Source organism: Gavia stellata, chromosome 4, assembly GCF_030936135.1.
Source record: "Gavia stellata isolate bGavSte3 chromosome 4, bGavSte3.hap2, whole genome shotgun sequence".
NCBI classification, from domain to species: Eukaryota; Metazoa; Chordata; class Aves; order Gaviiformes; family Gaviidae; genus Gavia; species Gavia stellata.
Genome location: NC_082597.1, coordinates 81,620,116 through 81,646,499, shown reverse-complemented (window position 1 = coordinate 81,646,499; position 26,384 = coordinate 81,620,116). Strand labels below are relative to the sequence as shown.

At 37.4% G+C, this 26,384-nt stretch overlaps 1 protein-coding gene across 1 annotated transcript in view; it reads right to left on the bottom strand.

Moving 5' to 3' along the window:
- CCDC91 (coiled-coil domain containing 91) overlaps positions 1-26,384 on the bottom strand; it is a 127,414-nt gene that overhangs the window by 20,469 nt on the left and 80,561 nt on the right. Inside the window, exon 11 of the mRNA XM_059816607.1 lies at positions 15,541-15,654. Within this exon, the coding sequence (XP_059672590.1) occupies positions 15,541-15,654 (114 nt within the window). The remainder of the gene's footprint in view (positions 1-15,540; positions 15,655-26,384) is intronic.

The window sequence follows — 26,384 nt, the reverse complement described above, 5'->3', positions numbered from 1 at the left end:
GAAGTAGGCAAATCTGAAAATCTAATTTACAAATGAAGAATGAGTGGGCATTTATGCTTATTGTCTCTAAAGGTTATTTTGAGAGTGATTTTTATGTAAGGTATCATCTCTTTAGTATCAGGAGAAACACCAACACTTCTTTTCAGTTTTAAGTCCTTTCATCACATTTTTCTATTTCTATTATTTGACTTTACTAATAAAAGTGAATTAACATTGGTTAATTCTTTGGTCCCGTATCTAAACAAAGCTGAAAATGCAAAATCTGAATTCAAAATACTTGTAATAACTTGTTTCATAGTAAAAAGGAACCCTAAAGATATGCCAATTTTACATAATAAAGACACAAAAATATTCACTGCTTTGTTAGACTAGTTCACAATTGTTAATTAAAAGCCAGATACAGTAACCCCAAAGCACAGAGTAAGTTACCTTTTGCAACAGAAGTCAAAGGCATAAACGTAAAACAAGATTATTTTTGGCATAACCATAAAAATATCTGGCCATTCGTATTTGACTTTAGACACTTTATATGTTCTTTAGCACATCACTACCCTTAACAGACCACGTTTTTCTGAACCGACTGATGATTCAGTATACCAACCAACATCACCTTTAAAAAAAAGGCTGATTCTGTTTTCTTAACCGAATAGTCAGAAACTGCAATCTCAACTGGAAATCTTGATCTGAACACTAAATACATGATAATTTTTCTGCACGGAATGTTTGTCCTTGTCCATTTCTAGAATTTTTTGTTGCTCTTAGTTAGCCTGTTTCCTTTATTGCTTTTGTAAAGAAACCCTATTCCTTCTTGTTCACCCTCCTTTCTGCACTGTTAGACTATTTTTTCTTTATTGGGAAAATTCTGTGTGTTAAGCAGTAAAAATAAGACTTGTAGTTCCAGACACAGTATTAATAGAATCACCTGCCTATAATAACCTTACTCAGATTTTAGAACAGTTACATGATGTTGACAGTACACATGAAGAATCGTTAATAAAAACATGTAATTGATCCTTGGGTTTAGATTTTTTTATATAGAATACTTCAATATTGTTTTGAAAATCTTAGATACTTCTCAATACTAGATTCCTCTAGAACTCTAGGTCTTTTAAATTTTCTCTGATCTACAAGCAATAAAAACAATTATCTGTGGTGCCAGCAAACAAGTATTGAACATAAACTACTTTTATACTCTTTCATAAGCACGTGACTCAAATAATAGCCAGGTGATGGGAGTTGAGAACGCAGATAGCTTTGCAGAATATCCAGCCACCCATGTATTTCTGTTTTGAAAGAATAAAACAAAGATGTTCTCTGTGAACACTGCAAAGAAAATACTTCACATATTAGGAAAAAAAAATCTACATAGATAACAAGGGTTATAGCAATTGTAACATAGATCACCTTCCACAATCTATACTGGGAAAGGTGCTTTCAAGATAGATTTTATAGGCTTTGTAGCTGATCTACAAAACCAACAGTGAAAAAAAAGTGCATATATAATAAATCAAATCTGTATGACTATATGTAATTATAAAATGGAACTCCAAAAAAACTGAAATGGGATTTTGTACCATAACCAAACCCAAAAACCACTGTACCAGATAAAAGACTACTCAAAAGGCCAAAACAAAGGTCTAGTTGTTTTCTTCAGACAAAATAAACATACAAAATACACTCCACAGGTTTAGTACATTATTAAAACTAACCCTGATACACAAGAATGGCCATGGAGGAAATTAGGGGTGTTAATCTGACTTACTCACAGGTATTTCCTGCTATCTTGGGTATAACTTGTTCACTATTTTTCTTCCCTTAAAAAGCATTGTGACTACAGTTCAACTGTGCACAGAATGAAATGCACAATTCCCTCTCCAAATTGTTTCTTTCCAGAAGAATCCCACTGAAACTGGGCAAATGTATGACTTGCACTTTAAGGTACAGCCCAAGATGAGCTGACCCTCTGTAGATGTGTGTTATTAGGGTAAACGCTGGTATTTTCCAAATATTCCAAGTCTTTTTCAGAAAAGAGCAAAAATATTTCCAGTTCTTCTAGTTAGATGGTAACTAGCCCAGGTGACTGTCCTAGCACATACCAAGCCCCCACAGAGGTAACCTGCCACGCATCCCGCTGCCTGGACAAATCCGTGCGGAAAGCACCTGGTCAGGGATGCAGGAAACGGGCCTGGAATTCTAGTTTCCAAAAGTAATTGTATTATTACCAAGCTAAAGGAATAATTTCTCTATACAAAGCCAGAAGAGAAACTTGCCAGCTTTTTCTTCACTTTACAGTAAGACAGACATGGTTTATACCAGCTTGCCAGTGATTCTTAAATATAAATCAAATGCTGTTGTTGAAATAGGTCCTTAGTTTCCACAATATCGGAAAAAAATGGTCTATGAAATACTAAACCCCCAAAATACCTCATTTGGATATTCGCAATTCTGAAGCGTGCACTTCTAATTTGGTAAATATTAGTCAGAGAAACGCGATGTTTAGTTACGCTTTCTTGTAAAGGTTATGAGGCACAGCTGCACAAATCATATGGGAACACACAGCAGTACAGTGACTTTCATTACAATGGTTATATCTTTGCTCCCAGCTTCTGCCCCTTAAATCGGGATGGGAGCGCATTTGTGATAAGTCTCTGTGTCTTTCAGAGAAAGATGGGCTGCGTAAAACCAATCATTGAAATGATTACTCAAGTCCGAACGCGTAAGCTTTCCCCTCGAGGCCAAAATATGCCCTTTAAAGTCAATGAGAGCTGCGTACAATGTAGCAGACAAAATGTGACTGCTCAATATAATTAGTTTTGTTGTCAGAAAACAAGCAGTAAATTTTCCTGAAAGAAGATGAATGTCAATGTAAACAGGCAAAACCACAATTTGCTTGCTGGCTAGCTACGTGGGTAGTAGTTCAGGAACTACAAATATAAGGAATGCTTACTCTAAGTACTTATCTCATGAGTAAAACTTTGTCATTTAGAAAATTTCTTTAAATAACCTATTCAGCACAAGAGTTATTGGGTAGAAAAAAAACTTTCTCTTTTGTGGCTTACTTTCTCCTATGCATGCCAACTACAAGAATTCATTTTTTTCTCTGCACAGCTAATGGTCATGAAAATTAAGAAGTACATAAATAATAGGCACAATATTCGAGCACTGCATTTTTGTCTGTTATAAACATGCAAACTATAACATATTGAAAGAATATTTTTTGAAGCACTCAATAGCAATGAATAGGCAGTAAATTACTGAACTATGAGGCTTATAAACAACATTCAATCTGTAGCACTGACAATAAAAATACTGGAATTGGACAACAGAATACTTTTGTAGACCTCCATTCCTAACATCTGTGTGACTTTAAGAGTTAACAATGCCTAGCTTTGAACAAAAGGCAAATGACATTTGCAGATTATGTAGAAGAAGCCCGAACACTGTCCAAGTTTGAAAAAAACATGAAGCAGAGCAAAGAATTTCCTGACCTTTCTAACAACGAATAATTAGAAGCAGATCTTAGTTTGAGGTACAGTAGTGACCAATTAACTGCTTTGATCATTAGAATTTTTATAAGACACTTGGAAATATTTTGGTTTTTTACTTTTATTGACTTCAGACTTACCCAGTTTCTGGACAGTTTACAAGGACACCGTCAGCATGCAAAAATCACATTTCTGTCTGAAAGTTTCCTATCTACTTGTAAGCAACCCTTAAGGTGACTAAAAATGAAATGCATTTGTAAAAACAACTCAAAACCACTATGCTATTGCTCTCAGTTTGCCTACTTTTCACTTACTGAACATGAGCGAAGGAACAACAGGAGACTGGAAGGCGAATTGCCTTACTTTCCTCGGTTCAACGTGAGTCAAAAGAGTGGCTAACTGCTGCACAATATATGTATCAGTTAAATTCTTCCTTTCCCAGCTCTACATCCCCACTGATGAGGCAGGGGTTTTAGAAGTTGTGAGACCTTCCTTACCCTGAGGTAGCCACCGGCAGAGAGGCAGGCACACTCCGAATGGGTAGGAAGCAAGTACGATGGTGATGCTCTTGAACCTCCTCATGCGACAGGGAGTGGTAGATATTAGGAGGAACTAAAACTCAGCCTGAACTCTCTGGGTGGCACTCCAGTCTGTATAGATGTCGCCTCTGACAAACAGATATATACTTACTTAAGTCAGTATTACACAGCAACTTGAAATTGGTAACGCTTAAGTGGCCTGATGTCCTGAGTTAGGAGCCCAGAAGAGCAGATTCTTTGAGTGACTGCTCTCCAGGTGGAAGCTATCCTTTCGGAGCATAACTATTCCTTGAGTCCATCTCTTGCTGTCATAATAAAAGAATTTTATTGCTTTTATTTGTTTTTTCCTTGTTCTTTCTAAGGAAAGCTCAATGCAGCACTGTGTATTTCCCTCTGAGTAAGGCTGCCTTCTGTGCAACTTTTGCATCTCAGAAAGTAACTGTATTTTTTTCAGTTGTGGCACTGAGCTTATAATGAAAGTAATTTTGAAAATGGCTCCTGGGAGGTATTTTCTACCCTAAAAAAATCCACATTATTTTCCACCAAAAAAAATGGTGTAACACGTGACAACTATATAGCTTGTGGGATCCACAGCATGGGCAGGGAACCCAACAGGGATAACTACAGCAAGCTCTACCTGCTGCTGCAGCTGCTGACCAAAAAAAGGCGGCAGCGGTGAGGCTGATGACTTGGAATAATACCAAGTGCATTTATTGATCTAGTCTTGCTATGGCTCTGTATCTTCCACTAAAAATACACAGGATATACAGAGAGTAAAATTATTGAATTCATAGGAACTCTTATGTTAATCCTCCCAAACACAGGTTCATAGAGTTGATCAGAGATGTTATCTTCTGTTTCAAAGTAAATCTCATTTACATTGCCTAACAAGATGTACATTTCACTAAAAAATGTATTCCAGGAAAATACACTATCTAAAACATGCTGTCAAACTGATAAGCTTTTGACATCGTCATTTGGTTTCTTTCCTAAGAATGTTTACAGAAATGCTTTAAAGTAACATTTGACTCTCCTGGCCTGGATGATGTGCTGAAGGCATGCATATCACAAGTCGTTTTTACTTTTAAGTACCAGGTTTTAATTTCATAATTAAATTTTAAAAAAGCCTTAATGAAGTCCATGTATGAAAGCATAATGGATTTATTAAGAGCTCAGTTCTCCATTCTTCCTGAGACAATTAAAAGCAGAAATATTTGAGTCATAATTGAATTTTTAGCATCCTACCACTTTCCACAAGTCCTTTTTTTTTTTTTTTTTTCTTTTCTGGTAGACACAGAAGAGTTGATTGCATGTATGCCAAAATAAGAACACAGATCAGAAATGTCTGTATTTAGTACTGAGGCAACAAATGGTACACGAGCCACAGGTAGGTCCTACAAATGTGGTAGCTGCTGCACTGGTCCCCTGAGGAAATGGAAACCAACCAAGTGCCTCCTTCTGTACTTCCCCACGATGTAGCACACAGCCAGTGGATTTGGCATTGCTTACAGACATTACACCTTGGTGGTTTGTTTTTTTTCCCCCTAAAAAAAGTCATATAAATTATTCTTGCTCTCTATTCACTTTGTTTTCATAACAAGAACATGAGTAAGCCTTACGCAACATGTCAGTCCATGTCAGACCAACATCCATCTAGCACAGCATCTATCTTTACCAGAGGCAAATGGCAAGTAGGTAGAAAAGAGTACAACAGGAGAAGCATGCACTGACTCAGTTACTACCTTAGCCAGAGCAAAATATGTTTGCATTTAACAGCTCTTGATGAATTTTTCTTCCAATAAATTTGCCTGTATTTAAAAAAAAAGAAAAAGAATCATTTAGGCTTTTAACATCTACAACATCTGGTGGCAGGGAGTTCCATATTATGGAAAGAACTGTATCTTCTTGCTTGTTTTGCAGCTGACATCTTCTAACTGTATTTACTAGACCACTTTATAATCATTAATGCCATATTTTAAGTATTGTTAATTGCAGGATTTCACGAATTAATTGTATGATGCAGTGTTTGAATGCAAACGTGTTTGCATGCAAAGAGAATGAACTGTGTGATCAGAAGACTCTTTCGTATTGACCAAGTTAGGAGTTTTGCGGCTTCTGGTAAAATAAGACTATAGGAACCTCTTGGAACAGACATAATAGAGCACCTAGCTTAAGAGACAAACACTTCTGACAAACACTATGTTTATATTTCTCCCTGGTTTTTAGAAAACTGTTACAATATGATAGAACAAAAACCATCAACGTGATGAAGGAAAATTCAACCATGTCCACAAAGCAAGTAAAAAAATGTATAACACTGAAGCGTTACAACTGCACAAAAGATCAGGTCAAATACAAAGTAGGGGGTAAACCCAAGAGATGCTCTTGTGTACTGCTTCTTCATGAAATATGCAGAAAACAAAACCATATGATGATTTTTTTTAAATAAGAAATTTCAATAAAATTGAAACTAATGGAAAATATTAACTTGCATCTTTGCAAGTGCCAAACATCTGTTTCAAAGAAAACCCAGTTCAATTATTTATTTGACACTACTGGAAATAATTATTGTAAAACACAAAATGCACAGTACTGCAGACATTAAAAAGTGAGCCACAGGAATGGAAAAAAAGAATTAAGCACAAAGACAAAACGGTGGATAAATGTCTTGCACAAAATCTAGTATGAATAAATGACCATAAAGAGAAAAAAAATCCAAGTAATTAAATTATTTAAAATGTCAAATAACCCCACAGTAAAAACCCCAAAATGGATAACTCGAAGAGTAAGAATTCCTGTAAAATAACTAGGAAAATTCAATTAAAGTACTACGTTCCAGGGTAAAGCTGACATTTTTGAGGCACTTGTATTCACACTAAAATCAAATGGGAATTTATTTCAAGGGGTACTGGATAAAGCTCCTTACACGAAAATGGTCATAAAACTCTTCATTGATGATTACAGAAAGGATTTCCAATCAATTCTATATGCAAAAATAATGAACAATTACACTAAGGCCACATTACAGAAGAGAACAAAACTTGGAAGGGCAAAAACCTCTCAACTTTGTGACCACATTGTTAATTGCTCTGTATGGATGCAGAACAAACTAACACAAAATTATTACTACTGATTCATTTTGTCTCCTAATACTTTTACAGTTATATACAATGGACAGAAATACCAGCTATTGGGAAAGTAGTAACTGCAGTGCTAGGACTCAATGACCCTCTACTGAAGAAAGCAGTAAAGAAGCAGAAGAGAGAAGCGGTTGACCTTGTGACCAGAGGACTAGGCTAGAAAACACATTAGGCAAAAAAAAAACCAAGGTCCATGCTGCCAAGGATCATCCCAGCCCCTGCAGTATCGCCATTTGAATCGCAAATTCGTGAACTGACCGATTCCTAATACAGCTCACGCCATAAATTGGAAAAGGATTACTCTGGGTGCTTTAAAATGATACTTCTATGACCACTTGGGAAAGGGATTATATGTAACGGCAAAAAGATTGGTTTGATAACCCAAAAAGTCCACTCCAGTCTTATAACCCTCCTATTCCAGAAAATCTAGTTATAAATAAATTTGCTTTCAGAAGCCAGTGTGCAAAATCACAGAATGTGACACAGAATGAACAGAACCCCCACAACCATCACTGCATGTTTTTTAAACAAACCCTGGACTTGTGAAATATCATATTTTAGTCAATAATTACTAAATTGCTGGGGCAATTTTTGTGGCTTATGGCTAAGCTATACATTCTTGCTTCAGTTCTCACTGACGAAAGACTAATGGGAGACTGTGATAGAAACTTTAAGTTTCCTTTCAAATCCTGAGATGCAGTAGGTCAGACTGTTTCAGAATATCTACTTTGTATCTGCCAGGATAAAGACGGTTTGAATGTGACCTTAAAAATCAAACTTCATATTTCCTACTGTTCCTCCACTCCCCTAGAAGATTTTAAGTTTACTAATCTTCATCAGGAATGTGTAGTAAAAAAAAAAAAAAGAAAAACAAAAAGAAATTAGTAGACTTATACTGGCAATAGTGTTATCACAGATTTTTTTTACTGGACTCATTTGGTACTTTCTGATTTTGAGAAACAACTGAATTGGTCTTACTTTGTTCATTTTTTAAATACACAATACTGCCAGAAAAATGAAGCCTGTTTGAATTTCAGTTGTCAATCTTAAAGGGTGACACACCCTCCTTAGAATTAATAAATTTAACAAGAATTGTAACTTTTGTATACAAAAGCATAATTGGTCTTTTCCTGGAACTCACTAAGCTTATATTCATAGTTTGAGACTTGAACTGAAAGTAGCAATTTAAACATTAAATATATAGCAGGGAATTGAGTGTGAGACCACTTCTAGATTTTCTTTGTCTGATACTGAAATAATTTTTATGCCAAAATTTTACAGTTCATGCCATCTGAAGGAAACAGGATCAATTACAGCACATAAAATAAAGTATGCAAACATATTTTTGCAGGATCAGGTCTACAAGGCTATTTTCCACTGGATAGTCCATTTGGATACAACCAGACCAAAAGGTAACAGGTAATTTACTTTTCTTTCATATTTATTGCAGGAGAATAAAGCATGAGTTTTTTCCCTAGGTACTATACAGCAGACCTTTGGCTCATAATTAAGTTTAATGATACTAGTATATGCAACCAACAGGAAAGAAAACCAAAAAAATACACAGAAGCTAATGAAGTATAAATATTAATAATATACTGAATGCCCATCTTTTTCTTTATTCTATAAGCAGTTATGGTATATAAAGCCTCTCAGAAATTAGTAAGGGAATGTACAGGCAGTTGGACTAGATGATCATTGTAGGTCCCTTCCACCTGAAATATTCTATTCTAGAATTCGTATGGAAATACTTACTTCCCAGTATGTTTTACTGCTGGAATGTGGTTAGTTTAGATCCATGCACCATTTCACCTGCCAGAAACACAGAATGTTGTGTGACTACCTAGCTAAAATATTAAAAAAATAAAGTAATCCCCATGTATTAGTTGTTGGCATTGAAGATCTCAACTATTTCATTTGAAAAAAATGAATTGACCAAAATTCACAGAATTCAACCTTTTCAGACTTTCTGAATGATTTAAAAATTGTTTCTACTAAGTTGTTTTTCTTGCTTTCTAACTGCAAATTCATTTAAAAAAATCATCTCAGCCAGTCATATAAAATGTAATTATCTTTCTGCAATTGTCTTCATAGAACAGCAGGCACTAAACTCAACTGCGTAAAAAGAAAAATCTGTAGTTCCACATTGTGAATACAAAGAAAAGGCCAAAACATGGCGTTTAGGAATGCCTTTATTACTTCAAAATAAGATTAAGAAGCAGGGGAGATTAATATATTCCAACGCTGATTTTATTTTATTCAGAGACTAATTTCCTGCTATTTTACAAGTTATTTTCAAGCTTATTTCCTGTTCAGAACTTAACCGTTACTCCTGTAAATCAGTTGGCTTGGCTTCTCTCAGACCAATGGATTTTGAAAACTTGCCTTTACTACCTTAAAACAATTCCTATTTTCCACTCTACAGCTTCATGGACTGGTGCATCTAGTGCAGGCTGCACCTCGTTTTCTTCACAACTTGGATCAGTAAAAGGAGACGGAGCGTAAGCAAACGACGAGGGCAAACGTGTTGGCCAAATATTACTTTACACGGGAAGCTAACGTACTTCTCTTGTTCTTCCACTCTCGTATTTGGAATACTTTTAACATACCTCCAAAATTTCAGTCAATCTTGTAACTACATTGCACACAGAAGCAAACAACAAACGTGAAAGTTCTTGCACTTTGGGACAAAGCTATGTTTATATTCACATAATTCGGTGCTAGCAAGCTGAAGCAAAGAGTGTTCAGTGAATGGGCCAAAGCCCCACATGAAGTCCACACAAACAGAATCACAGAATCATTAAGGTTGGAAAAGACCTCTAAGATCACCAAGTCCAACCATCAACCCAACCCCACCATGCCCACTAAACCATGTCCCACAGTGCCACATCCACACGTTCCTTGAACACTTCCAGTGATGGTGACTCCACCACCTCCCTGGGCAGCCTGTTCCAGTGCTTCACCACTCTCTCCATAAAGAAATTTTTCCTAATATCCAGCCTGAACCTCCCCTGGCGCAACTTGAGGCCATTTGCTCTTGTCCTATCACTTGTCTCTTGGGAGAAGAGGCCAACACCCACCTCTCTGCAACCCCCTCTCAGGTAGTTGTAGAGAGCGATGAGGTCTCCCCTCAGCCTCCTCTTCTCCAGACTGAACAACCCCAGCTCCCTCAGCCGCTCCTCATCAGACTTGTGTTCCAGACCCCTCACCAGCTTCATTGTCCTTCTCTGGACACACTCCAGCACCTCAATGTCCTTCTTGGAGTGAGGGGCCCAAAACTGAACACAGCATTCGAGGTGTGGCCTCACCAGCGCCGAGTACAGGGGCACGATCACCTCCCTGCTCCCGCTGCCCACACTGTTTCTGATACAGGCCAGGATGCCGTTGGCCTTCTTGGCCACCTGGGCACACTGCTGTCAACCAGCACTCCCAGGTCCTTTTCCACCAGAAAAACTGGAGCAGGGACAGGCCTAGCCTGTCTTTACATTCCTAACAGAGCACCATGTACCCATTCATCAAGTCTTTAACCAAAAATATTAGAAAAGCAATACAGTTCTACAGGTCGGTGGTAGGGCACTGCTATGCCTCTGTCTCACAGTCCAGGGATCACAGTTTGGGAATTGTAATACTAGGCCATGGTTTACATGCCATTAGGCTCTACTTCTTGCCCCGATCTCCAGGTAATAAATACAAATATGAATGTATACACACACACACACACATAAGAGCCTACATACAGACACGCAAATGTATGCTACCACATCAGCATGATGTTTTAGCAAAACAAAACTGTTAACCCTTAAAAAAACCCCAGAGCTGTTCCACCTAATAATGGGGAACCCCTTCCCATAAATTCAGTATAAAAACAAAGACTAGAATTTTTAAAGTATTCACGCAAAAAGCTGGTAAATGCTTCCCAGTCCAATAAGTAACACAGTCACAGTGAGCCTCAACAGCTGGCTTATGTGATTTATTGTATCTTGGGGTGCTGGTACCTGTCAGATGACCGAAGACCACAATGCAGGGCCAGAGGTGATAGGATTATGAACATCAGCCAACAAAAGACAATACTGACAAGTAAGTTAGTGGATCTTGAGCTTACATCAAAACGGATAGACTTTGGATACTCATGGACAAGTGCTGCCTTACTCTTTACTCAACTCACTCTAACCAAACCGAAAGATCTCGCTTCCCTCTACACATCCATGTTTCATGGATATAGGTGGCGCACAATACTGCGCTGTATCCATGCACTGGATGAAAATAAATGTTATTCTTGATTCATATGGCAAAAGTGGAAGTAGTGCCTTGCCATTTAACGGTACTTCAGTGCCTATCTCCTTTTTAGCTGTGCGCTACACTTCACCTCTCTCCCCTCATTTCCCACCCCACTAGAAGGAAGGTAAAGCATTATTTTGCCTTCCTGATACTTATATGCAAACAAGGACATGTCAATATGACAAGATCAAATACACCTTCAGGCAATTACTAAATACAATTTTCTGGACATAATGTGGATGTACCTTTGCTGGAGAAAGCCAGTCTGGCTAATAGTTGTAGTAAGTGTATTCAAATTTGACTCAGAAGAGTTCTTCAAGGTGTTGTAAAGGTTTATATAAACCTCTACAAGTTTGATAGCTATGGAAGATGTCTTTGAAAAGATATGACAGTCTTACTCTGTTTCAGTTTTGAAGCATGCTTCGGAATGGTGGTGGTTATGAAATAATCATGAAATAGTAAAGAGTCAAATTCCTGACTGAAATTTCCCTCACATCTTAGATATCCAGATTCTTAATATGTTACCTGTGGCAGCATAAAAACCATTTTTCTAGTATAAAATTCTTCATTTAATATAGAACAGAGAAAATAAAGCTAAGATTGCAGCACATAAGTTGAACTGTTACCAATATAGTGCTACATCTTTAAAACTTGGGATTATATTTGAAGTATGAAAAAAGCATAACCACAATGCATTGCCCATCTTTTATTTATTGCGTGAAAATATATGTTGCCATCACAGGTTTGGTTTTTGTTTTTTTTTTGTTTTAGCTTGAAGTGTCCTTTAATCAAAGGTGAAGAACTGCCAACAAATTCTCCACTAGCTTTAGAGACTTTGGCTTGAATACAGAGCAAGTTACTTTTATTCTTGTCTTATGTTGGGCATTTTAGTATGATGATATTGTTGCATCACTTTCCATTTCCTCCTCTTAATTTTAATCTTACCAACCTCTCATTTTTAGTATTAAAAAAAAATGCATTGAAGTTTGCTTGTTTGTGCATGAGAAAATATGAACAAAGAGACTACAAATCACTTTTGCTTCACTGATACTGAATGTGACTCATTTGTGGGTAACGTCAAACATGTAAAACGACTTAATTTAACTGAGTTATTTATCTGTGAAAGGCTCTGAGATATGGTGGCTCTATAAACACCCTAGGTATGGAACATTTTTATGCATATGACATTAAATTACTTGGGTAAGAATTTTATCAAAGGCAGGACATTTAGTTTCCTCAGCTCTAAAGAATTCCCATTGAAAGATTACTGATCAGGAAAGAAAAGGGTTGAAAAGCACTGTGTTAGGACAAAGGAACATCAATTACTTGCTTTTTGCTAAGTAACTTTCTACTAATTCAAATAATCCCATGCATATGTCCCATATACTAAGGGACCGTTACACTGTACATAGGTTGCCGATATGCTGGATTTGTGGTTGGTAAGTCTCTGAACACTTAAATCGTGGTTGGTAAGTCTCTGAACACTTAAATCGTACAGCGTCTTGGCTCTCAAGTGTAACCACTATTTTAGCACCAGCATAGCTAGTATATAACTGAAGTCGGTTTTGGAACTGCAACAGGAGATTTCTATGGTTTACTTTCAATGTATATGTTATGTTGATACAGATGATTTCTACAAATAATTATCAGATCAATCTATTTTTAAAAATACTCATTTACAATCAGTTCTTTCTCACTCAAAGTAAATATTCACTATTATATATAGTACAGTATAATGCTGGACTACATTTATAACGTACTGCAAAACTTGTGGGATTGCCAGATCCAACTTTTATAAACTGTTATAGAAATTCTTCTAAGAATCCAAGTACATATACAACAGTAAATGCTCGTTAATATTTTAAAATATTTGTAGCGAATACGTAACTGGCCAAATACACAATTGATTTTCTTAACCTGGTATCACAATTATTGTACTTCTACTAAAAGAAAGCTTTAATGGAATAAATGACTAAGCAATTACAAGCTACTTTGAAAACTGATATATACTACATTTACCATGAGGGATGAAATGTACTTTGTACTATTACAAAAGAAGCTGGATAAGAATCTGTTTATGAGTCTTTTCCTGAAGCACTTAACCACTGCTAACCAAGTAAAAATACTGTTGTGCCCATGTCCCGTGGTGTGAAGAATTCTACACACTTACTTTCAAAGCAATGATGAAATGTATACGGTGTACACTACCTTTGCAAGTGTGTAACTGGGACTCACCCCACTCAAAGAAAAAAAACCATCACTGAATCTCAGCGAGGAAAGCGAGGCATTTTCCCTGAGTTCTTTCTAGGAATTCCTTCCATAAGCTGCTACTTTTTAGTATAGTCCATAAAGTATATTTATTACTCTGCGAGGTGCATGGGCTTTCACCAAGGTCCATTTACTCTGCCTCTTATGTAATCATATAAAAGCTATTATGCCAAATGATTTGGAGTTAAAAACATCTTCCACTCTCAACTTAAATCTTATGCCAGAAAAAGCTAGCTGTCCTTACACAGGATTTTTTTTTTACATGAATGGAAATATGTGCCAACTGGTCAATAAGGGAAAAAAGGTGACTGAAATACTTTGATATTGAAGAACTCTATGGAATGAATGGAAATGATGCTCCTACGAGATAAACCAAAGAGGATTTTATTTCTTCGAAGATGATATTTTCATTGTTTCACCGATTTGTGAAAACTTCACAAGGACAACACAGACTAACAGTAGTCAGACAATGGAATAATGGCAATGAGCTCCAACTGTGTGTAGGTGGAAAGAAAACAGAAGAACGTCTCCATTCATGATGCAAATGGAAATCTAAGAGATTAAGGACAGGTCAGTTGCTATTGACATGCCTGCAGGAAATTCCTGTCAATTCAAAATGGTGTGATCTAGCTGTCAACAGTGAGGGGTCTGCATTAGCTGGACTAGGTGATCTGCATTAGTGGTCCCATTGACCAATTTATTTATCACACAAGCTATTTTAATAGTAGACCTATTTTCACCTTTCCCACAGCTTATCCTTCAGAAATTACCAACTTCAGATAGAAACAAGCTCAAACATCCTTATGGATCCTGTTTTCCCCAGATATCTATTTAAATGACTTTGCCAATAAGACCTATCCTGCTAAATGTAAACTTCTCCATGCACAGCACAATGGGTGACAGCTCATCCAATACTAACCTTAACTAGTAGTGGCATGAAACTTCTGAAGTTAAATCCTATTTCCCATAATACTGTTCAGCCCATAAAAGCAGGGAATAGAAGAGGCCAAACACATTATTTCTACTTCCTTCTTAGGACAGCATTACCAGTTAGATTCAAGCGTAGTGATTTTGTTTATTGAGAATACTGAAATAAGTGAATCTGAACTCGGGCTGCTACTGCCATATGAAAGAGGTTTTTTTAATTACTTTTTTTGCTTTTATTTTTATAAAAAGCCTCAAAGGGCAGAAGTGTGTTAATTTTTCTCCTCCTACTGAAAGTGAATCAAACTGTTTTAAGTTACATTTTACACAAGCATTAAAGTGCAAGTATATAGCATTAACAGAATACCTGAAACGAAGTTTCAGAATATTACAACGTTTCATAACAAGACCAGTGCACTGGCTATAAAACATGCTCAATAGAATAGCAATATATTTTCAGGCTGTCATATAATACGGGCTGAAAGAAAAAGTTAATGACCTTTGTGTGCATGCAAACTGCACAATAAAGTTCATTTGTGAACATAAAATAGCATCTGTTATTGATACTGAAACGCTTTCAATGAACTGAACTCAGATCACAATTTGAATTTGATAGACTGCATTTATGCCCCATCTTTAAGTTACTGTAATAAGAAATACTGTAAATTTCAACCAATGTATTAATTTCTGCTTTTCTTCTTTTTGGCCTGTGATGAACTTAAAATTCTATAAATATACATGAAGAAATATATCATAGTAACAAACTGTTTGAAAAATGAGTGACAAAACTGAAGACATAACTCCTGATTCTGTTTTCTTGTTCATTTTAAGACACGTTTCAGGATTAATAAACTTCACCAATTGCTCACCGTATGAAGTGAAACCCATTAGCCCCTGATAACTCACCCTTTTCTGCTCTTTAATATATTCCATCAGTTCCTCTCTTGTCCTTTTCACTGCTTCTTCGATTGCTTTTTCACTTCGTTTTTGCTCCTCCATTAATGCTTCCTTGACAATTTCCTTTGTAAAAGGGAAACATGTAAGTGTAAATATTAAAAGTATTTCACAAATGTAATACAGGTCACCCTGTTCCTTCCTACTAAAATTTTATCATGACCACACTCCTTTCTCGATGATAATTATCCTAAACGTACGCAATACCTTTACAAAATTTATAAACTCAATACTTTGATCACTGAAGGACCTAAAGAAGAGCAAAATAATCACTTTAAAGCTGTGTTAATAGATACATAATGTTCCCTGAGAGCAGAAGAAAAGGAAGCAGTACCGGTACTACATTCCAACAGATGCAGGGATGTACTAGTTGCTACTAATAAAATAAGATAAATTAGTTCCAACTGGAAGGGACCTACAACGATCATCTAGTCCGACTGCCTGAGCACTTCAGGGCTGACCAAAGATTAAAGCAAATTATTAAGGCCATTGGCCAAATGCCTCTTAAACACTGCCAGGCTTGGGGCATCGACCACCTCTCTAGGAAGTCTGTTCCAGTGTTTGACCACCCTCTCGGTAAAGAAATGCTTCCTAACGTCAAGTCTGAACCTCCCCTGACGCAGCTTTGAGCCATTCCCACGTGTCCTGTCACCGGATCCCAGGGAGAAGAGCTCAGCGCCTCCCTCTCCACGTCCCCTCCTCAGGAAGCTGGAGAGAGCAATGAGGTCGCTCCTCAGCCTCCGTTTCTCCGTACTGCACGGCTGTTCAGGACTTATGTAAGGGCTCTTCTCACATCACAACCACCAGAGTCCCAATGACAATAAATTTGTTTCCAAACCTTGGGAAATGCCAGGGTCATTCTGTACACAGCAGTAAAAAGCAACAATGGACACCCACCCACCCCACAAATTAGCATTACCCTATATCCAACCTGTCTCAGTACTAGAAACACATCACAGCGGAGAAAGCCAGGAACCACTTCTTAAAACACCTCCATCACCTCCAGTACAACTTCCCTCTGTAAGTTATCAGCTCAGGAAGCAACTTCCTGGACCAAAGTCACTCTCCTAAAACTTAAGCCCCAGCATCCCAAAGCCACTCATGAAATAAGTAATAACATTATTTAGCCAAGTTTTGTTTACAAAATTCAGGCAAACAAAGCGACAAACATAAGATTCCTGACAACAAACCATCCAAAAATGTAACATTTTCAGAAAACTACAAAATATCCAGTAAATATAAGCACACAACATTAAAATGCTTGGAGGGGAGACCGAGAGCGTCTCAGAAATCAGGTAGTGGCCTTTGCAATTCCTATGCCGTTGTGTTAGATATTCCAAAGTGGAAGCAGCAGAAGCACTAGCGGTGCGCCTGCAGAACGGAGCAGGGCTTTGTGACACACATCTCTCTCAACAGTATCATCAAGCCTACTTAATGCATTCACATTTAGCATAAACAGTAAGGTGTAATCAGAATTTCATAGGATGAAATTTATTTTTCTTTTTAAAGAAAAAAAATATAGCGCATTTATATTCTTTATAGCTATTCAGAAATACTGCTTCTTCAGAAAAAAAAAAGGGGGGTTGGGGTTTCTTTGTGGCAAGCAGCTGCACAGTCCTTCAAAAATACACGCGTGAAAACTGGAGGGAAAAAACCCGATAACTGTTGCAATACTCATAGAAATTGTAAATAATGTTCTTACATTACTTTTTTTTCCTACGGGCCAAAATTCACCTCCCCTGCTACCGCACCATAGCCATGCACCACACACTGAACTGAGGATCTGGAGAGTAATAAAATAAATGGGTAAGCAAACCAGGTAGCTATTGAGGTCATGTTGCAGTTGCTCTGAGGGAGGGTTTGGAGGGCAGCACATGGAAAAGAAGAATCTCAGTTTCCCTCTAAGTGCAGACTTTCACAATACTCAAAGCAATGCAGCCATGGAAAAAATAGAAATTAAAAAAATTGAATTAATGGAAAAAAACAATAGTTCAAAAAGGAACACACCAGGACTTCTAGTGTATTTATTCACATATATGACTTTTTTTTTTAATCAAAACTTTTTGAAAATGGAAAGTAAATCTACATGGACAATCTTCCTTATTACTGTTCGCTGATTAGACGTAACACTGTGTTACTAGCAGGTGCCGAAAAGATTTGTCTATAGGTTTGCTTGACTGCAGAGTAACACAGACATTTTATGACACATATTTACAACTTGGATTGTGGAGTGGAGTGCAGAAGGTTGGTCTATTCTTGTTTTTCCCTTTTTTCTTTTCTCCCCCACCCCCGGATATCTACTGGCCAAGGACCAAAGATCTAAACAAGTTCAAACTCTTTCTTTTGCTATGTGCTACATTATCAGGTAAGATCCACCACCCATAGAATCATAGAATTATTTAGTTTGGAAAAGACCTGTAAGATCATCAAGTCCAACCGTTAACCTAACCCTGCTAAGTCCACCACTAAACCATGTCCCTAAGTGCCTCATCCAGACATTTCTTGAACACCTCCAGGTGACTCCACCACCTCCCTGGGCAGCCTGTTCCAGTGTCTGACAACCCTTTCAATGAAGGAATTTTTCCCGACACCCAGTCTAAACCTCCCCTGGTGCAACTTGAGGCTGTTTCCTCTTGTCCTATTGCTTGTCACTTGGGAGAAGAGACCAACACCCACCTCTCTGCAACCCCCTTTCAGGTAGTTGTAGAGAGCGATGAGGTCTCCCCTCAGCCTCCTCTTCTCCAGACTGAACATCCCCAGTTCCCTCAGCCGCTCCTCACAAGACTTGTGCTCCAGACCCCTCACCAGCTTCGTCGCCCTTCTCTGGACACGCTCCAGCACCTCAATGTCCTTCTTGGAGTGAGGGGCCCAAAACTGAACACAGCATTCGAGGTGTGGCCTCACCAGTGCCGAGTACAGGGGCACGATCACCTCCCTACTCCTGCTGGCCACACCATTTCTGATACAGGCCAGGATGCCGTTGGCTGCCTTGGCCACCTGGGCACACTGTTGTTATTAACTAAATATTTAAATTATTATTGCCATTATTAACTAAATATTAAATTATTATTGCCATTAGTAGCTAAATATTACATCAGAATAATGCCTACTAAGCAACACAGTTTGTACACAAAGTAAAACTAAAAAACATTTTTCACCACTTCAGTAAGAAAAACGATAAAAATCAAGGATAGCTTAGTTCGTTTTTTTGGATTTAAGTATTCACAGGCTTTCAGGCTCTGGTCAAAGTAACTGAGTCTACCTTGTACATACATTGTCAGGCTTAGAAGAAATGAATTACTTTGGTGCAGTACTTAAAGCATTCGATTTAAAGTATTCAGTTAAAGCACCATACTTATTTATATGGGAATAATGACTAACATAAGGAGAAATATATAACTTTACAAACGTTTGTGAGATAGAATGACAACCATTTTATTGCTCTGTCTTCGGTTTAAGAAACATTTGTCAACCTACAGCGACACCTGCTCACAATACCAAATCTCAGAATGCTAACTTAGGCATTCTTGGTGCTTTACAATTCTGTCTTCTTTGCAGAAAGTATTTTTGCAGGAACTCAGTGGTATTGAATGGAGTCACTCTGGAGAACAGGAGGAATTCTAAGGTTTTGGATGTAGAAGATATTTCTGAAGTTACATAATTCATCTATACATATAAGAGTGGCATTTTACCATACGCTATTAGCGTACAAAATGAAGAATATCACCACTGAATTGGACCAAACACGATTTTTTCTGAAGATTCTTCAGTGGAAGTGTTTCAACTGAAAGAGAAAGTGTTATTTCTTACCTTTAGCTATTTACTCCTTTTCAGCCAAAACCAAACAGTTTCTGCAAAACTATACTACTGCTATCTTTACAACAGACAAAGTCTAAAATCCCAAATTTGAAATGCACAACTATGTAGTGCCCGCTGTTCTGGAACACAGCAAATATGAAAACCATAGTTGTGAAAAGTGATTATCATTTTTTTCTATTTTAATTCAGTTTACCAAAGAAAAATCCTGAGACAAAGATCTCTTTCACTACAGAACTCTGGCAAGACTAACAGAAAAAGTAGCAGACATTTACCTATTATAGAAATATGCTGTTCTCTTAATTATATTCTCATGCCAGCTTAATTTGTCAAAAGGTCCCAAAATAGTGTCTTGTATTAGAATTGGAAAAAATCCTGTTATTTACCCCATTAAACTCTACAAAGCAAATTACAGAACTGATAAGGTGCTGTATCTTCATATGTAGAAAATTTTACATCAATAAAATACTTAGAATCAATTTAAGTATGTTAACTTTCCTTGATGTCATGCTACTTGAAACACTATATGAATAAAGGTCCAAATAAAAATACAATTAAATTCTACAAGTCTATTAAAAAAATGCAAGAAAACAGAAACCATTAGCAATACTTTTACAGAGATGATTTTAGAACACCAAGATTAAAACAGAAAAAATAAAATTAGAAAGAATTCTTTTTCATTTACAATGGCAAGTTCCCAAAATTAAGAGCAGTATTAATTCTCTGAAGAATATACAGTTACGGGTAACAGTGAAAGCAAAGTTGTATAACGTACTGTTGAGGCAATAAGCAAAGCATACCATAACTATGCTAGTTTTCACTCTTTGCTATCAATACTTATTTCAAGAGCAACGAGTTGATAAAAAAATATTATTTTCTAACATCCTATATCCTTATTTGTTTTACCACAAGGAACAAAAGATTACTGATTATTTCTATACTACTAAATAAAGAAGTTGCTTTAACTTCTTACTTACTTTTTTTTTTTTTCTTTGTCACAGTCATGATACTTATAAAGTAAGAGTTTTATAATAAGGAGATCCAAGGGCCCTCTTAGCTTCCACAGAAACTCCAAAAAATGGAAGATTTAAGAATTCAGCCAAGTCCCTCACGGTTTTTCAATGCCTCACTCTACAGCATAAATGTTAGGTTTTCTATATATTCCCAGCATCCAGTAGTTCAGAAAAATATGAATAATCCTGAACAAGTGGATATTCCAAAATCCCGGTATTTCAAAAAGCAAATACCTATTCCAAAAGGTACCAGGAATAGCTAGTATGTTGAACAGCTATTCCCAGTTCTTCAATCCATGTGCTTTCTTTAGTCTTACATAGATTATCTAATTACACAATGGATGACTCAAAATTTGAGTGAGAACAACTGCCATACCACATACTAAGTTTAATTTTAAGAGAACAGAGGAAACAGAGCCTTACTTCAGTAAAGCCTTTAACACCGTTTCCTACAGCGTTCTCCTGGAGAAACTGACTGCTCATGGCTTAGATGGGTGTACTCTTCGCTGGGTAAAGAACCGGCTGGATGGCCAAACCCAAAGGGTTGTGGTGAATGGAGTGAAATCCAGTTGGTGGGAGGTCACAGGTGGTGTTCTCCAGGGCTCAGTATTGGGGCCAGTTCTGTTTAATATCTTTTATCAATGATCTGGACGAGGGGATTGAGTGCACCCTCAGTAAATTTGCAGATGACACCAAGTTGGGTGGGAGTGTTCATCTGCTTGAGGAAGGAAGGTTCCACAGAGGGATCTGGACAGGCTGGATCGATGGGCTGAGGCCAATTGTATGAGGTTCAACAAGGCCAAGTGCCGGGTCCTGCACTTGGGTCACAACAACCCCAGGCAACGCTACAGGCTTGGGGACGAGTGGCTGGAAAGCTTCCCCACAGAAAAGGACCTGGGGGTGTTGATTGACAGCCGGCTGAATACGAGCCAGCAGTGTGCCCAGGTGGCCAAGAAGGCCAACGGCATCCTGGCCTGGATCAGAAACAGTGTGGCCAGCAGGAGCAGGGAGGTGATCGTGCCCCTGTACTCGGCACTGGTGAGGCCGCACCTCGAATCTTGTGTTCAGTTTTGGGCCCCTCACTCCAAGAAGGACATTGAGGTGCTGGAGCGTGTCCAGAGAAGGGCGACGGAGCTGGTGAGGGGTCTGGAGCACAAGTCTGATGAGGAGCGGCTGAGGGAACTGGGGATGTTCAGTCTGGAGAAAAAGAGGCTGAAGGGAGACCTTACCACTCTCTACAACTACCTGAAAGGAGGTTGTAACATGGTGGGTGCTGGTCTCTTCTCCCAAGTAAGAAGTGATAGGATGAGAGGAAATGGCCTCAAGTTGCACCAGGGGAGGTTTAGATTGGGTATCAGGAAAAATTCCTTCACTGAAAGGGTTGTGAAGCACTGGAATAGGCAGCCCAGGGAAGTGGTTGAGTTACCATCTCTGGAGGTATTTAAAAGACATGTAGACGTGGCGCTTAGGGACATAGTTTAGTGGTGGACTTGGCAGTGTTAGGTTAACGGTTGGATTTGATGATCTTACGGGTCTCTTCCAACCTAAATGATTTTATGATTCTATGATTCATCTACCACATTGTAGTTAACCAAAAGAAGTACTGATATATCTTCCAAATACATAAACATTTTTTACTTCATAATACAAAATTAATCTAGGGTATATAATGCAACTGAAACCTCACTATTTCAGATACATAGTAAGTATACTTATAATCTGAAAATTATCTCAACAGTCACAGTCTGCCATGACAATGGTAATTTGACAGACAGATCATGTAGCCATCAGACTGGACTATCTCATATGACTGTAGACAACGTCTCATACTTTAGTGGGCTTCATCCCAACATTTGTATTTACGAGACTCCTGGTAATACTCCAGAACACTTATTATTGGCGATTAAACTTCACCAACCATACCCTCAGATGAATCATATGGTTCTATTTCTCTGTGATTTGAATGTCTGTCTCTCAACTGACTTTAAACATTATCCTGCTTGCTAAATTAAGGAGAAATGAAACAGGACATGAAAACACACAACTTTCTCCCCAGGCTTATGTCTTAAAAACCAGACATTACAACCACTAACACTACTGAACCGGCTGATGTAGTTTGCACTGTCCCTTCCTCGCAGCTCACATTGAGCAAACATAGACCTCTGTGTAACAATGACAGACCACTCAAGAATATCAAAAGACAGCCTTGCTGTGGTATCAATGAACTGGGAAGAAAACTCTTTTATCCTTTCCATCCAGTTTTCAGAAGGCTTCAAAGAGCAAACATCATACAACACTCAGTCCCCCAGCCAACTCAGCCATGTATTTTTGCCCTGTCCTTCAAATTAATCGGTGATATTAGTTTTTCCTTCTGTGAAAAGAATCTTCACTCCTTCTTCTATCTGACCTTTCATGAAGTGCTCTCCTCTAAGTTCTCAAAGTCACCGTCTGTCTTCACTCTATTTCTGTCAGTCATTACAGTAAATTATCAACTGATATGAAAAGTATTGAAATTCTGATATTACTTATTACTACTGTTTAACAAAGTCTTAGCTGCACGTACATCCTCTCAAGCGTATGTGCTTATTTTTCCTTCATCTCTTTCGTTGCTCGTTCCCGTTATGCTATATCTACCTTTAGATTTTATCCTAATTTAGATTTTGGCTGCAAAGGTGAAAATTGGCCCTTATTTCATCTTTAGCTAAAAAGGGTACAGCATTATTCGAGGCTCTTAGTGCTATTTTAATAGATTCAAAAAAATAGGAAAGCTCAGTTTCCCATAAGAAGCTGAAGAGCACTCCACAAATCGCACTTGAGGTGCAACTCTTGGGGTTCCCCCCTCCTTTTTTTTTTTAAATATCTGATCAGAGGCTGGAGTACTACATTATAGTCACTAAGTTAGGTTCTTTACAGGACTTTATATACTTGTGCTTGACACCAGTTAGAAGATTAGAATACCTAATAAAAAATAAAATAAAGTCATTCAAGTACTCAATTGACAAATCCTATTCAACCATATATTAGGAATCACAATCATGTAATCACAATATATATATCTGCAGGAAGACAGAAAGAAAAAACAGTGTACTGTATATACCAGAAAGCTCCAGTCAGTATTTAGAAAAAAAAAGAGCCATATGATGGTCTGCAATTTCATAGGAAAATTCTTTTGTTTCCACACAAGGATCAGGTGGCAGTACTAAATTTTATCTAGGAAATGCAACCGCAGACTGCAATGTTAGTGGTTTTTCAGAAAATAGTAACCCTCAAATTATAATGTCTGTGGTTATAAACTACTACAAACTACTTCTGAAGTCAGACATGGTTAGAGTCTGCATGCAGTGGCTTACTCCTTTTCCAGACTTTGCAAGCGTATTAAAAATAAACTGATCTAATGGCAGGGATAACTTTCCACCCAGGGCTTCCTCACACACTCAAGATTATACAATTATTTTTTTTTTAAATGAAAAATGCTTTTCTGTGTCTTTATGGAATCACCATGGTCTTCACAAACACTGGACACACTAATGTTTCTGCAAGAAGGTGGAAGAAGAAGAAAGTGAAACTGAGAATACTGGTTGGATATCCTCTTGAAAAAAATGTAAGCAAACTCTCCGACTGAAAGTTGAGCAATATAGTAAAGGCAATAGAAATTGCAGAAGATGTCCTTTGAAGAGCAAGTTCTTCTCCAGCACATTACGTGATACTATATTATCAATAGCCTATCTGGGTAGGAATCATGATTTTGAGAAAAAACCCCAACAATTTCTTGTATGAATCCACAAGATACTGAACATGAACAGCAATGTTATGATAGTCCAAACCTGTTGCTGAAAAAATATCTTTTTTTCTTCTAAAGATTAACACTCTCCCACCCAATCAAAATCCTACAAAGTCTAACAAAGTTATTCCTGGAATTGCAATACCAAATATGCCATTTTGCTGGGTACTTCAGAAACACAGAATAAATGGAGTATTTCAAACTCTGCCTCCCCCACAGGATTCTGCAACCGATGTATAAGATGAAACAAATAACAAACGGACAAAGAAAGACTGATAAACTGATACTATTTTGTATTCCCTTAACTGACAACACACTCAATGCTTTCTATATCATAGATGAGAAGAGTTTTGAGGATGTATTTAAGGAAATGAAATTAGTATTATATGTCATGTGGAAATCCTCCCAAGTACAAAAGCATCATAAAAGAAGAGAAAGCAATGCTGATATCATGAATGTTTTATAGGTAAAAGTTGATCTCCTAGTAACAAATAATATAAATAGAGTGAATAATGATGAGAAAGAGACAAAAGCAAACTCTAAAGCAGAGACAAAATGCAGTTTATAGTCTATTTAACAGAGAGAGTGATGGAAAGCCCAAAGTAAAGGGCTGGAAAGTGATCGTTATGGCAGTATTCTGAAAGGACAAACTATAATTGTTAGGACAGAAAAAAAAGATGCATTAATAGAAATACAGGAAAACCGGGAGGCTTGGATGAAGATTGTACCTATTTTGTTAGATACAATTTGTCATCTCTTGCAGATATGATGCCTAAATGACCAGCAACATGTGAACAATTATATTTACAATTAGATCTGAAACAAAACCATGATACTACAGTCCAGAGTAACAAGCAACATGGTTGGTGCTGAAGGTACCAGAAAGTATTTGGAGAGTGGGAAAGGAAGGAAAGACTAAAAGACCTATTGAACTTCAAGTGATAGCGATGCATTCATAAAGTGATAGCAAAGAGATTTATCAGTGTTTTTAGCATAGACAGAAATAGCACTCAAAGTGGGCATGGAGGAAAAAGTGAGTTAGGCTTCCAAGTTCGATATGAGCCAAGAGGCAATCTTGCACAGAAAGCATAAAGCAACTATCTAAATTATCACACAGAAACAAGATGCAAGTTCTGCAAGTTACAGGAGGCACAGATCACGGGAAAACAGCTCTATCTTAAAAACAGCATGATGATTTCATAATAAAGTTGTAGGGAATGCCATGTAGCACATCACTTGAAGTGGTGGAAGAAGAAAACAAGATTTTTGCACCACTATCATGGAAACAGCAGCTGAATGCATGTTTACCCATAAGCAGTTCAGGAGAAAGCGTTCGTATGAAAGAGATGAACAGACAGGATAGAGATTTACAGGAGATCAAATGAGAAAAGTTCTGCAAGGACAACCCTGAAAACTACTGTGTACAACAAACGACCGAAATAAAAACAGAGAAGTGGCTTCAGAATATGAAATTCGTGCACAGATTTCAAAAATCAGGAAAGGGGCATACACTTGCACTCAATGGTCTCTATTTTTTTAAGGTAAGGAAACTGTGGTGCCAATAAACAAAATCCCATAGTTTTGACACCTAAAAAAGTTATGTTGGGGAATCTACCTGCAAAAATAGTCTTATTGGACAATAAAAAGATAAGACAAATGTATAATCCCCATATATTTTATTTTTTCCTCATACTATCCTCCAAAATATTCATTATACACCTACTGATTTGACACACGAGAAAATATAAGTGTTTTTTAAAAATTATAGGGCTAAGAAAGAGCCATTCAACAGCTAATAAATCTGACTGAAAGCTAGAGTGGGAAATAACTTTTTAGACAAACTTTTTTTATTTATTAGTTCTTCCAATCTTCTCAAATACAGGGCAATGAGGAAAAATATTTAGACAAATAATAATTTTCACGAAAAATTTAACAGTTAAGTTCAGCAATAGTAGAAAAGAAACAAAAGCCAGTTCTTTAAGTACACAGCCAATGCCTTCGTGTTTTCACTTACACATCCTTTGTTCACTTACATATGACTAGCTGTGGAAATCCTTAAGACACTCAATACAAAAATGATTCAGGTGTGCCAAAACTATCAACAGAAGCACTCCCTCAAGCAGATGAGCATGAATACCAAAGAAGTTTTAATAATGTAGCAGGTAAGTAGCCATTCATGTGCTATT